This window comes from Taudactylus pleione, unplaced genomic scaffold, assembly GCF_031769625.1.
Source record: "Taudactylus pleione unplaced genomic scaffold, aTauple2 ptg000075l, whole genome shotgun sequence".
NCBI lineage: Eukaryota > Metazoa > Chordata > Amphibia > Anura > Myobatrachidae > Taudactylus > Taudactylus pleione.
The window spans coordinates 1,328,387-1,343,576 of NW_028284477.1; the positions used below are offsets into that span (position 1 = coordinate 1,328,387).

General features: G+C 42.2%; 2 protein-coding genes across 11 annotated transcripts in view; one reads left to right on the forward strand and one right to left on the reverse strand.

Moving 5' to 3' along the window:
* Nucleotides 1–15,190, reverse strand: part of GRIP1 (glutamate receptor interacting protein 1) — a 422,676-nt gene that overhangs the window by 315,183 nt on the left and 92,303 nt on the right. The gene's annotated exons all lie outside the window — the stretch shown is intronic.
* LOC148532462 (E3 ubiquitin/ISG15 ligase TRIM25-like) lies at nt 3,311–5,021 on the forward strand. Its single transcript, XM_088467773.1, has one exon. The coding sequence runs from the start codon at nt 3,311–3,313 to the stop codon at nt 4,898–4,900; it is 1,590 nt and encodes a 529-aa protein (XP_088323899.1). The 3' UTR covers nt 4,901–5,021.

Here is a 15,190-nt window from a genome sequence, read left to right on the forward strand (position 1 = left end):
TGCCAATTGATTACTTCCTCCCACCTCCAAGATTTTGCCCGCGCTGCTCCCCACCTTTGGAACTCTCTCCCACTTCCCATCAGACTCTCCACCTCTCTACAATCCTTCAAACGGGCTCTCAAGACCCACTATTTCATCAAAGCCTTCCAGCTCTCATCTTAACTTGCTGCTACATACTCCTTCCTCCCTGCCTACCCCATCTGTTTCACCCCTGTTTGTTTGTCCTCCCCCTTAGAATGCAAGCTCCTATGAGCAGGGCCCTCTTCCCTCTTGTGCATCTCCTTACTATACCTTCATCTACTTCTTACTCTCTACCAGAGCACCTAACACTTGATTGCTTTGCATTGTTGCTTATCTGGGTGTTATGGTCGTGAATGTAGCAATGTATATTATCCATGTCCTGTAATGTATTGTTTTGTACTGTAAGTCACTGTAAATCAATCTATTTGTTTATGTACTTTGTAAGGCGCTGTGGAACACTTGTGGCGCCATATAAATAAACGATAATAATAATAATAATAATAATAATAATAATGCTAGCCTAGAAGCTATTTTCCTCCAAAGTACTCAAGAGAGTTGTAAATTTCTAAAGGATTATTTATTTCACAAAACCTCTAGGATGTGGAAGTCTCTCCGTGGGGGAAGGACAGGAAAGGAACTTGATTTCCTGACAAATTATATTCTTTGAGAAGATAAATTTGTCAAGTCAGAGTATTTATGGCTAACCATACAGGTCAGACCAGGATAATGGGAATGGGATTGAAATACAGGCGGCTGTTTAGCCCGACAGCGGATGCCCGACAGGATGAAGATCCCGACTGGGGCAGGGTAAGTACCCTAAATCTCTTCTGCCCCCCCCAACCCTCCCTTAGTGATGCCTAACCCTAACCCCCTCTTACTGCTCCTTATCCTCCCCCCGGGAGTGCTTAACCCCCTCTTACCGCTCCCTAAACCTACCCCTCTTGGAGGGGTGCATCACCCCATCCTCTCTTTGGGGGTGCTTAACCCTAGTCTTCCTTCCCCCAAACCTAACCCCGCTAGATTCCCTATTGCTAACCGTCCTCCCCCCCCCCCCTGCGGCTAATACTAAGGGCACCCGGATTTACCTTTGCTCCGGCTTCGGGATTAAGATAGGCGTCGGTATTTCAACGCCTATCTTGAATCCCTTGCCGGGATTCCGATGTCAGAACATCACGGATAAAGATATAAATTCCTATACTACATTTCTAATTAAATAGAACTTACTACTTTGCAACCATTTCTAGCATTTTTCCTAATTAAGGGATTCATGTATACATTTTGCATCAAAGGATTCTGTAGCATAACCATTTTTATGTACATTTATACTGGAGCAAGCTTTCCCAGCAATTATATATTTCTGCCACATCTACAGCTATAATAGGGATATTTGATAAAAGTTATGTAAATTTGAAAATTCTGGAGTTTCCATGAAGTAGCTGCATCACTGGGGTAATCAGCTTTCAAACCTCTCCAGTGAGGTCTCAGGAGAGGAAGGAGGAGGTTATGCAGAAAAAATATTTTTTTAATCTCCAGCTACTCTAAAATAAATTCTCAGTATTGGGAAAAATCTATCAATAGTTTGGTTATCCACCATCTTTTCCAGGCACGGGCTGTCTCTAAAATGTAAGTGTCATAACTCACGGATGGGTACTGCATGCTAACTCATTTTGGGATTGGCGAGACCTATTACTGAAGCGCTGAGGCCAACGTGCCGCTGGTACTCAGGGACCTCCGCAAGGGTGTTTGGACAGCTGCGTCTGGCATGCCGCGGCCCTCAGATTAGGTTCCCTAATACAGGAGCTGGTGTAGTCTGAATGGAGCGGAGTACAATAAAGGCGTACAGCGTAGTCGACAAGCTAGATCAGAACCAAACGGACAAGACGATAGCAGGGAGTAGACGTATGCAGGTCACGGAGGATAGCCAAGGTAAAACTGGAATACCAAGCTTAGTACTAGGGAAGAGATGGAAGCAGGTCACAAACAAAGCCAAGGTCAGGAACCAAGCAGATAGTATCACTGGGAACGCTGGAGTATGGTTTGGGAATCTATAGTCTGGCACAGGGAGTGCTCCCAGTGACTTCCTTATATAGACAGGGGCTTGAATTAGGCGCCTCCTGTGATGTAACAATGGGTGGGGAGGCCTGGCCCTTTACATTTCATTTAGGTTGCGTGCGCCCACAGGGAAGCTGCTGCCACCTGCATCATGCTGCCAGGGACTCCCCACCCGCTGCCCTGCCGCTGACCAGCGTGGCCAGACCCGGTAAGTGCGTGCTGGTGTCCGGCGCACTGTGATAGTAAGTTAATATTCGGTTTACATCTATTATTTTAAAACATTTGCTATTACTGTAAGTCTACTTTTATATGTTTTTTTGTTTTTTTTTATCTGAAGCATTATGATTACTTTATGTCATATTAAACACCTTAAAGCAGAGTTTGGGAATTTGCTTTAATAGATTGTTTGTGCACTTTTTAAACATATTCATGCGCTAGTGATCTATTGGTCATCTTAGTAATGCTACAGTTAAAAGCTGATATTGTTAGGGACAGTAGACCTGATTAAAGTAAAGGTAAGAGAGGGTGAACTGAAGGCCATCCAGTCAAACGTTGGGTTTTGGGAAAACTAGTCTTAACTGTGGTAGAAAAGGGTGCATAAATGGGAGCGTATGATAACTGTCCAGATGAAATGCAGTCAGGAAGCAGACGGTCGAAATGCTGACCGCCAGCTTCCTGAGTGTGCAATCGCAACAGGGGGGGTTAGGTTATGGCTCCCCCGGGGGGGAGGTTAGGGTTAGGCACCCCTCCGGGAGGGTTAGGCTTAAGCTGGGGGACAGGGGGCGGTTAGGTTTAGGCACTTACAGGGGGTGTTACGGTTAGGATAGTTAGTATATTTACCTGTCGGGATCTTCACTGAAGCCGGTCTTCCGGCGTCTGGATTTGAACCGCCGAATATTGGTCCGACGGTCTTTCATACCGATCCGTCCAGATAGTTTGGATTTGATTAACCCTTGACCGCTCACATGTGTCAGACGTCGTTGATTCCGAGTTGAGACAGATGTGTGTGTGATTATATATAGCAGTCTTAAAACGGCACTCAAGTCTAGGGCAGCTGAAAATGCTCAGGTGCCCTCCTGTGCTGAATATTCAAACATGAACGAAAAGTGAAGAAAGGCGGAACTCAGACTTGTAGTAAGGTGAAGAAATTATACCTTTATTGCATGTCCAAAATTTCAATCACAGGTTTCTGCGTGTCAGATACTTTCGCTTTCATTTCTCTATTCTGCTGTAAGCCATGGCGTCTGTGGATTTAAAACAGCAGCTGGACTGTTCTATCTGCCTGAACATTTATACAGATCCTGTAACCCTGAGATGTGGACACAACTTTTGCCAGGTCTGTATTGATCGTTTACAGGACAAGAAGTCGGGTTCTGGAGTTTATACGTGTCCTGAATGTAGAGCAGAGTGTCAGGAGCGTCCTGCCCTGCAGAGAAACATAACTCTGTGTAACATAGTGGAGAGTTTCAGGTCTACTCAGCCAGATCAGGAGAATACTGGGATCTTCTGCACTTACTGTATTCACTCTCCTGTACCTGCTTCTAAATATTGTCTGCATTGTGATGCTCATCTGTGTGATAATCATGTGAGAGTACACAGCAAGTTATCAGAACATATCCTATCTGACCTCACCACTTCTCTGGGGAACAGAAAATGCTCTAAACATAGGGAGCTCTTCAAATATTACTGCACTGAGGACTCTGCCTGTATCTGTGTGTCCTGCTGTCTAATTGGGGAACACAGAGGACATCAGATGGAGTCACTGGATGAGGCCTCAGAGAAGAAGAAAGAGAAACTGAGAAATGTTGTGGAGAAACTGGCCACAAAGAGAGCAGAAACTGAGAAGAGAGTCCGGAGACTACATGAGCGCAGGACACGAGATCAGAAAAAAGCAGCTGGTGTAACAGGGAGAGTTAATGCCTTGTTTAGAGACATCAGGAGTCAGCTGGAAGCACTAGAAAAGAGAGTCCTGAGTGAGATCTCCAGGCAAAAAGAGCGTGTTTCACTCTCAGTCTCCTATCTGATTGAACAGTTGGAGTTAAAGAAGGAGGAGCTATCCAGGAAGATATGTTCTATTGAGGAACTGTGCAACATGTCTGATTCAGTCACCGTCTTACAGGAACCCAACAAAGGAGACATGTGCGATACTGGGGACAGCGAGAGAAATAGTACACAGATCCATGGTGTAGGAGACCTGGATATGTATCTCGTTTCAGAGAAATTGCACACATTATCTGATGTAATAACAGATATAAATATAGGGGTCTATATGAAGGAAGCTACAGACATATTACTGGATGTGAACACAGCTGGTAATAATATATATATATCAAATGACAGGAAAACTGCATCCTGGTCACCAAACCAGAAACGTCCAGAAACACCAGACAAATTTCAGTTTTATAACCATGTTTTAAGCAGCAGCAGATTTTCTTCAGGGCGATATTACTGGGAAGTGGAGATCAGTAAAGCAGTGTCATGGAGGGTAGGAATGTGTTACCCCATTATAGACAAGAGATGTGATCAGCCATACAGTGGATGTAATAACAAGTCCTGGTGTCTGTGTATGTGGTATAATAATAGGTATTCAGTGCTACATGATGGTGAAGAGATCCGATTACCTGACAATATTCCCTATGAAAGAGTGAGGATATATCTGGATTATGATGCTGGACAACTGTCCTTTTATGCTCTCTGTGACCCGATTAGACACTTACACACAGTCACTGACACATTCACTGAGCCCCTTCATGCTGTATTATGGGTATGGGGAGGGTGTATAAGGCTGTCTGGTGGAGTCAGTAATTTGGAGAAATTACCAGAATAAATCTGCCCAAATACTGACGGTATTACAGGGAGGAAAATCTGATTGGTGGAATATTTAGTCAACAGAATTAAGCAGTGGGTGGAGCTACAGCAGAGCCCCTCCTCTTCCTTGGTAACCTGCTGTCCAGGGCATTTGGATTTGTTCCTTTCTTGGTGTGTATAACTTTGATTATAAATTTCTGCGTAATTTAGCCACGTCTGAGTCCCTGATGGCTACATAAATTGTTGGTACCATGCCTTATTGCTTAGATCCATTACCTTGATATTTGCCAATATCTAAAATACTATTTTTTCTTTATTCTCCATTATTATTAGTGTTATTATAAATATCACACGGCAAAAAATAATATATCAGCTAGAGGATTTTCACTGTGTACACTGTGCTGCATGGTGTCAGCATGCACATAAGTGCATATAAGCTTTACATCAAGAAATTCATATTTCATTTAATTAATATGAGCATTAATTAAAAGCACAAATAATGCATAGTTTTTTGAGGGAGAATGAGGAGGCTGTGGACCCAGTAAAATCTTTCTTATAAAATTCAAATGGTTTCTAATGGGTGTCATGGCAACTTTTAGATTGCAATAGAGAATTTATGTAACCAATAATTAATGTCAAGTAATCAATTTTTTATATTAGTCATAATTAGGTGTAAACATTTTCAACTGTATGTATTATAAGCAGAGCTAGAAAAGGATGCAATACATATTTTTTCTAGCAAGTACCCCTATATACCAATAAAGGATTACCATGTATCCCATTAAATGTGTTTACCCCTGTATATTGGTAAAGGATTGCCATGTATCCCCTTAAATCTGTTTGTTTTTTTTACTAAGAATCCCCTAATCTGATATGTATACCAAGCCAGTCCTGATTTAGATTTTATTAATAAATGTAATATCCTATGCAACCAACTGATGTTCCCCTTGAATGAATCGGAGCTTCCCCATACTGTACTTGTATCGCAGTGTGAGAATCCGGGATATAGTGCACATCTATAAAAGGTGCTTGCTGTGTGATACACATGGGCCGTTAAGGTAAGGGGGTCCTGTGCTGCACATCCTGCAGCAAGAACAGACTATTACTACGTTTCCAGGCTTCCAGTGGCGCCATATCTCCGGTGCAGTCTTCAGGAATATTGTGCACACAGAAGACAGCAAAGTTTCTGGCACTGTGCCATTAGTTTCTATCTTCTGCACAGGCCCCATAATCGAGAAGACATAGCAAGAAATATGGAGGCAGCACCAGCAGTCAGGTAACCTGGGGGAGGGAGGGGGCCGCAGAAAACAATTGCAAACAGACCCCTTATTACAGTTTGATTTCTGTAAAGCTCAGCTCTATAAAGGCAATATGTGATGGAGATCATTCTGATAATTGTGATGGACTGTAATCAATAGTTGTGAATATAATCCGCTTATCTCAAACTATCTTTTTTTTTGTCAAAAGATTATACATTTTTCAGGCATCACCAAACGTAATTGCATAGAGAACATTTCTAAAAAATACTGATTGTATAAGCAGCATTTATTTCCACTATTGCTCCTCTTCAATGGGGTGTGGTATAAAAGATAGACAATTAGAAGATCGACGATGTCTAGACAGACACCAGGGGCCAAATGTAATAGGGTGAGAGTTTAGAAAAAGTGAGAGTTTTCTCACACTTTTTATACTCAACCAATGTAATAGAGTCCGAGAACAAAGCAACAGAGCAATACTCGTGAGTTTTTTTGAGTTTGAAAAACATACAATTTAAACTTTCATCCAGATGTTTTGCCATTTTGAAGATAAAACTTGACCAATGTAAGAGATCACTGCTGAACTCTCACATTTTCTAAACTCTCACCCTATTACATTTGGCCCCAGATATTAGACTGGAAATAGGTCAACAGGGACAAAAGGTCAACACACTAAAGATCGACAGGTAAAAATGGTTGGCAGGGTCAAACGGTCAACACGAAAATGGTCGACATTTTTTCTAACCCTAATCTTCACTATAACCCTAACCCTCCCTCCTAGTGCCTAACCCTAACTGTCGGGGTAGACCCCTGACCCTAACTGTCCCTTCTAGTGCCTAACCCTCCGATAAGTGCCAAACCCTCCCTCCTGGTGTCTAACCGTCGAGGTAAGTGCCTAACCCTAACCCTTCAGTAAGTGCCCAACTCTACCCTACCCCCCCCCCCAAAAAAAAAGTGTTGACCATTTGTGTGGTGACCATGTTTAGGTCGACCTTTTTGACCCATGTCAATATTTTGTAACAGTCGACCTATTGACTGTAACATCTGGTGTCTATTTAGACATTGTTGACCTTTTAACTGTCTATCTGTAGTTTGGATACCCTTGAATGGATGGTAAATCTGTATAGGGATAATGCTTTATAAATGGGGACTGCATTTCTTGTTGGATGTAATCTAAACAATTCTCAAAAGACTGTTGTAATTACAAAAAGGGACTTGTAGTGGTCATCGGCATTAAAATGTGACAGATGGGGGCATTGCTTGGAGTACAGCTCTAATGTACAAGTAGTTTATGTGCTTCTCCAAATTAGCTTGAGAAATAAAATGTACAACCACAACACTTAGTATGTTAATCACTTAACTGACATGGTCGTATAGGATGCGAACGCAGCCAGCTGTGCTTTAGCAGACTAAGTGCGACCGCACCGCGCTGCTGTGTTTTTGAAGAGGAAATTTGTTCTACACATGTGCAGAATGGATCTCCTCTGACTTCCCGGACTCTCCTGCAGACCCGGCAATTTCTGCCCGGTTTTGCAGAAAAATCATCGGTTAAGTGGTTAAAGATCTTCCCTACCTGTGTTGGCTAAATTATTGGACCCACAAAAGGATAAAACACCACCAACTCAAATAAAAAAAAAAATGTTTAAGAGGGGGAGAGTACCAGCTGGATAATATTATAAATGGATTTAACTTCCTGATGAATCTACAAAGTGTCCCACTGGCAGTAGAAATCTATGAAGACTTTGGTAACTGGGGCCACTGTATAAAGCAGAAATTTGGGTAAATATGTGAGTAGGTAATTGGTTTAGAGGTCTTTCTTATTTACTTACCTTGCTCCAAACATACAGTACCAGTCAAAAGTTTGAACACACCTTCTCATTCAATGTTTTTTGTTTATTTAAATTATTTTGAATATAGTAGATTAATACTGAAGACATCAAAACTATGAAAGAACACATATGGAATTAGCCCCCTTTTGCTTGGATGACAGCTTTGCACACTCTTGGAATTCTCTCAATCAGCTTCATGAGGTAGTCTCCTGGAATGGTTTTGAATTAACAGGCGTGCCTTTGTCAAGAGTCAATCTGTGGTATTACTTGCCTTCTTAATGTGTTTGAGACCATCAGTTGTGTTGTGCAGAGGTAGTGTTAGTACACAGTGGACACCACTATTTGTCTACTGTTGTAATCCATATTATGGCACCAACCACTCAACTCAGTAAAGAGAAACGACAGTCCATCATTACTTTAAGACATGAAGGTCAGTCTATATGGAAAATTTCAAGAACTTTGAATGCATCCTCAAGTGCAGTTGCAAGAACCATCAAACACTATGATGAAACTGGCTCTCATGAGGACCGCCCCAGGAAAGGAAGACCAAGAGTTACCTCTACTGCAGAGGATAAATTCATTAAAGTTACCAGCCTCAGATACCGCTACTTAACAGCACCTCAGATTAGAGACCACATAAAGTCTTCACAGAGTTCAAGTAGCAGACAAATCTCAACATCAACTGTACAGAGAAGACTGCGTGAATCAGGCCTTCGTGGTCGTATTGCTGCGAAGAACCACTACTGAGGATGAACAACAAGAGGAGGAGAATTGTTTGGGCCAAGAAACACAAGGAATGGACATTAGACCGGTGGAAATCTGTACTTTGGTCTGATGAGTCCAAATTTGAGATTTTTGGTTCCAACCGCCGTGTCTTTGTGAGATGCAGAGAAGGTGAGCAGATGGTTTCTGCATGTGTGGTTCCCACTGTGAAGCATGGAGGAAAAGGTGTGATGGTGTGGGCGTGCTTTGCTGGTGACACTGTTGGTGATTTATTCAAAATTCAAGGCACACTTAACCAGCATGGCTACCACAGCATTCTGCAGCGCCATTCCATCCCATCTAGTTTGCACTTACTGGGACCATCATTTGTTTTTCAACAAGACAATGACCCCAAACACACCTCCAGGCTATGTAAGGGCTACTTGACCAAGAAGGAAAGTGATGGAGTGCTGCATCAAATGACCTAGCCTCCACAAAAACCCAACCTAAACTCAATTGAGCTGGTTTGGGATGAGTTGGACAGCAGAGTGAAGAAAAAGCAAGACTGCTAGAAAACCATTCCAAGAGACTACCTCATGAAGCTGATTGAGAGAATGCCAAGAGTGTGCAAAGCTGTCATCAAAGCAAAATAGGGGCTACTTTGAGGAATCTAAAATAGAAAATATATTTTGATTTGTATAAACACTTGTTTTGTTTACAACATAATTCCATATGTGTTCTTTCATAGTTTTGATGTCTTCATTATTAATCTACTATGTTGAAAATAATTTACATAAACAAAAACCATTGAATAAGAAGGTGTGTCCAAACTTTTGACTGGTACTGTATATCCCACTAATAACTGTATGGACCAGGTGCACAGTGAACTTAAGAGGTTGGCAAAGTATAGGCAAGAGGTTGCAGAAGGTAATTTTCCACTATTATTACTTTACAGTAAAATAGTTATGCAGGACCACCAGACAATCCACTACTTGATGCCATTAAGGAGGACTCATGCAGATCTCTCTCCAGGGACATGCCACCTGAAGCAGGTAACTGACACTGCCTTAGGAATACACTAACAGTACTGCATAGAGCATACCATTCAAATGACATTTTTTTTTTTGTTTAAATATGTTCCCAAATGGACATTCATGAATCTATTTTGGCTTTCTAAAATTGCAAGGTACAACTTATGTCTTAATTTGACTGACAAGAGCATGGAGCCCTCTCTCAAAGAGAGAATTAAATAATAGTCTACTCATTAACGCAAGCTGGCCTAGCATTCACCTTTACAAATGTGGATTTTATTAGATCGTGAAAGCTTTATTAACGACATACTTCGGTCCAGTTCAAAAGCTCAGCATTTTATATATAATCATTCTGGTGGGTTTTTTCTGTAACATATTAAATAACTGTTGGATCCAGGGCCTGAAGCAGACCATGTGGTAGCTTTACTAAAGCAGGGGTATTGCCCATAGCAACCAATCAGATTGTGTCCATCATTTTCTAGGCTGCAATAGAGAAATGATGGCAACCAATCAGATTATAGCTATGTACAAAATCACTTTTCATTTTTAGAAGCTTTAGTAATTCTACCCCCTTGTTTGTTATGAAGACCTCTTTGCTGGGTTGCTTTCCCTAACATACAAGTTTAATGAGAGAGTTTCTGTATATAGGCTACCCAGCAGAACGTTACCTCTAAAATTTAATTTTGCATGAGAATAGGTAACACATTACATCACATCATTCTTTTAACTCTACTGACTATACCAGGATCCCCCTAAATCCAACTTTTGGCTCTAATTGAATGCAACTCAATAAATTTGACTAAAACCCCTTGGTACTTTATAACGTGCCAGATACAATGTCGTCCTCCAAACTATACCAATACTATTCATGGTTTGTTTAGTAAAGAAGTGACATTAGTGGGCTTTGGAGCTATTTGTCACGTTTCAAGATGATCTAAATCTTGATTTTTGTGTGCATCATATAGCTCTCCAATTACATCCTGAACTCCATTCTGCTTATGCCAGAAGCCAAGTGGCGGCAAGACTTGATAAAAAAAAAATCATATCAATGTAGGTTGTCCATCAAAGTATTATATATTATTATATAAATAAGGTAAAAAGACCTCTCCTTGCGTAAATTTATTCAATCCACGTATAATCAATAGTATGGCTTTGGAACAAATTATTTTTCCACATAGTCCCCATACTTGTCTAAGCATTTGTCCCAACGGTACAACAAGGCATCTATCCTGGCATAGAAGACATCAGTGTCAAGTGCCAGAAGCCAGGACACGATGGCTTTCTCAACTGCACCATTGGTTGCAAATCGCCTTCCACTCAGGTGCTTCTTCAATGGTCCAAAGAGATGGAAATCACCCGGTGCCTGATCATGGCAGTAGGGAGGATGGTTCAGTACCTCCCAATGGTAGCGCCGTAACAACCCATTCTGATCTTAAATGTCTGTCCTGCCATTATCAAAGGCAGTGTATCCGAGACATGATATTATCACCGTACACCACGACAAGTTGGCAATGAATGTCAGCTGTTGATGTGCCCTTTAGATGCAGAAATCTGATCACACTACTCACTCAATGTTCAACCATGATTCCGCACAGCCCTGCCATCTTACAGCTGATGTTGGAATAGTATGACTGACATAGGTCAAGTGGCCGTTAGGGGAAGCAGGGGTCTACCTGCTCTGGCCTGGCGGGAAATTAAAATGAAATAGAGAACATTAGATATGTGAGATGTTTTGTTACCTTACTTATTGAACCACCCTCATATCATTGCCATGGTCACTATATATTTATTACCCCAATTGGTTATACAGTTCACTCAACAAAGGCTGTTAACATTGGCCTATATTAAAATGAACATGTTCTATAAGAAAATTATACTGCTTTAATGCCGCCATCACACAACGCAAGTTGATCTATGTACTGCTATAATGTGACTTTTGCAACAAAGCCCAAATTATATACGCATAGGACATAAACTCATTCAATGTTTGTACAGCAACCAGACTTTGTGTGGATCAACATAAAGAAGTTGTCCATCAGAATAAGATATTTTCTTAAAGATTAGGGATACAGTTACAATGGAAAAACTTAATAATGACTCTACAGAAATTCCACATATGGGCAACATTGGTTCACTGCTGGAGCTCTTGGCATGTAGGACCATATTACAACCTAAACCATTAGTCTCCAACCTTAATTGGGTGGGAGCTACTTGAGAAAAATTAGACGTCTTGAAGAGATAAATTTAATTTTTGAATACTAAAATCTGGCTAATAACCATGTATAAGCACTTTAAAAGGAGATATAATATAATAATAGAATTTAGAAGATGAACCGCAGCCTCATGTCACCCACCCACAGCCAGGTGTATCAAGTTCAGTAGAGTGACTCCGATCCAGCGGTCAGGGCACTGAGTGGTTAATGCGGTGTCTGGCTGTGGGTTTCAAGATGGAGACTCAGGAGACAAAAAACAGCAAACTACAGCCCCTGAAGAAGTGGAAGCGGCTCCACGGGGCAATTGTGACCAGAGAGCCTCTGCAGGAGATGTCCGTGATGTCCGGTGGAGGAAGGGACCCTTCCGGCCCTGAAATTTAGCCCACGGCTTCAGCAGCGTGACAGGGCCCCAGCTACGGAGGGCTTGCAGAGAAACCGGAGACCCGCATCTGCCGACCAGCAGGTGGTATCATCAGCAGAGCGGGTTCCGGTCCAGATGGTAAGTGAAGGGCTCGTCCAACACGCCTGCACGGGTTCTCAGTCAGGCTACGCCCCCCAGCTAAGAGAGAGCTCACAGCTGCATGTCTGCACAGGCTCCCAGTCAGGACAAAGTTCTTGCGATGCAGCGAGCTACCAAAATTAAGACTGAGAGTTACCAGTAGCTCGCGAGCGACGGGTTGGCGACCACTGACCTAAACCCTTGATTAAGTTATTATTGGTTTACTTTTTTCTCTCCTCACACAGAGTAGGAATAATTTAGAGATAAAATAATAAGCTCTAGATGTGATTCACTATAGATAAAATACAAATATTGTATCCCTCATTATTTATTATAGATTTTTGTTCTAGCGGTACTTGGGTTCTATCACCGCCTCTTTTCATTTCTGGCTACTTTTTTTCTACTATACAATATTGTATGTGGACATGTATTATAAAGTCGGATAACCATAACGCCATAATGTGGCAAAATATACACAATTTTATATTCAATCTCAAATGAGGTGGCACACAAGCAGCAACATCATCATCACTTATTGCCTCCATTTAACAAAATAAAATAAAAAATAGATAAATATTTGCCTCGCCAAGGCAGTCTAGTGATGCTTGGGATTTCAGTTTTACTTTAATTTTTAACTGAATTGTTTTTGTTTGTTTGTTTGTTTTTTAAATTGTTAAAACATTCGTAATATATAAATCTTTAAACAAATTTAAGTCTTTTGTTTTATGTTTTTGCTCTGTAATGACCAGCCTGAAATGTACTGCTATATGTATACAGCAGGGTGTGGGGTTTAGAACCTGTTGCACATATGCCCCCATTTGTATACATAATATACTCTAGGTGTCTATGTCATGGTTATCTGAACACAGGAAAATATTAGTGCCGTATAAAACTATATGAGCCATAACTTCAAAGAAACAGGGGGGGAAGGGGGTACACATTTCAGAACATCAGCATCAGTAATGAATTAAAAGGCAGCAAGTTAGACCCAGCAGTGTGCTGCAAGATGTTATTTTCATCTTAGGTGCACAATTCTTCATTCAACCTTCCTCGGCTCACTGAGTTCAGGATGAAATGAAATCTATAAACTGGTTTGTGATTGCTTTTATCTGCGAGCCTCTTGTGAGAGGCAGAGCAAATATCACAGAGCCAGTGGGAATGACAGAAAGATGGAATATGTTGCAGAGAATCTCTGCTTAGCACTGTGCAGCAGCGTTACCCTACCAGGCTCACGTGATTTGCTCTCAGGGAACAAATCAATTTCCATTTGCAAGATTAAAAATTCAGTATAACAGTATACAAGCAGCCAGTTTCCTTTTGATTTTTAATAAGATGCTTCAGAATATTAACACAAAAAAGGCAATCATGGTCAGAAACTTGGCCTGGTTTTATATAATGGTAAACCTACTGTTAAGTACCACAGGGCACAAGTATTTTAAAATGGGATGTGGTCGGCTCCATTCATTAAGGGAATTACTAACAGATCTAAATGATTACATTTCTAAACACCTGAAGCTAGGTAGATACTGGAGAGACGGGCATTCGTTCTGACATCGGAATGAATGCCCATCAACAGCGATTGTGCATCCACACTGGACGACTTTAATGAACGATGTAACAATCACCGTTAAGTCATTCATTAACCATGCACTGCATTCATTAACAATGCACTGGCCACTAGCAATATCGCTTTACTATTGGCATGACACAGGACTGATGGTGGCGGTCCTCTTTCCTTCTCCGGGCAAGCATTTTTCCAGATGCCCCAAACAATCTGAAAGTGGATTCATCAGAGAAAATAACTTTACCCCATTCCTCAGCAGTCTAATCCCTATACCTTTTGCAGAATATCAGTCTTTCTCTGATGTTTTTCCTGAGAGAGAAAAGTGGCTTCTTTGCTGCCCTTCTTGACACCAGGCCATCCTCCAAAAGTCTTCACCTCACTGTGGGCCTGACTCAGAGCCGCTCGCTCTGAATCAGGGCCGGGCTTTTTTTTTTTTTGGAGCGGCCTCTTGGCCGCTCGCATAGCTGTGGGTGGCCACCCACAGCTACTGCGAGCGGCCATGATGATGGTCGCGATGGTCAAGACCATCGCGACCATCGGGCTTGCAACGAGACCCTTGTGGTAGGGTCTCGTGGCCGCAAGCCCCAGAGATATTTCGGCTCTAACAGAGCTGGAATCTCTCCACTGACATCACTCGTGATGTCAGTGGGGCCGCCCCCAAACGGCAGGCGTTCTCATGGGAACGCCTCCGTTTGGGCAGCCACCCCCCCGGCCCGCCCACCAAAGGGGGCGAGCTGTCACTCAACATCGACAGCTCACCCCCTTTGGTGCGAGACCTGAAGCGACGGAGTGCCCGTCGCTAGCCGGCTCCGTCGTGTGCATGTGCTGTGGGTCACCATCGACCCGGTGGCGAGCGCTCAGCGCTTGAGACCAGGTCTGAATCAGGCCCTGTGTGTGAAGATGCACTCACACCTGCCTGCTGCCATTCCTGAGCAAGCTCTGCACTGGTGGTGTCCCGATCCCACAGCTGAATCAACTTTAGGAGATGATCCTGGCGCTTGCTGGACGTTCTTGGGTGCCCTGAAGCCTTATTCACAACTATTGAACCTCTCTCCTTGAAGTTCTTGATGATCCGATAAATGGTTGATTTAGGTGCAATCTTACTAGTAGCAAAATCCTTGCCTGCGAAGCCCTTTTTGTACAAAGCAATGATGATAGCTCCACCCTCCTTTTAAAGCTTTCAATCTGTTATTCTAACTCAATCAACATGACAGA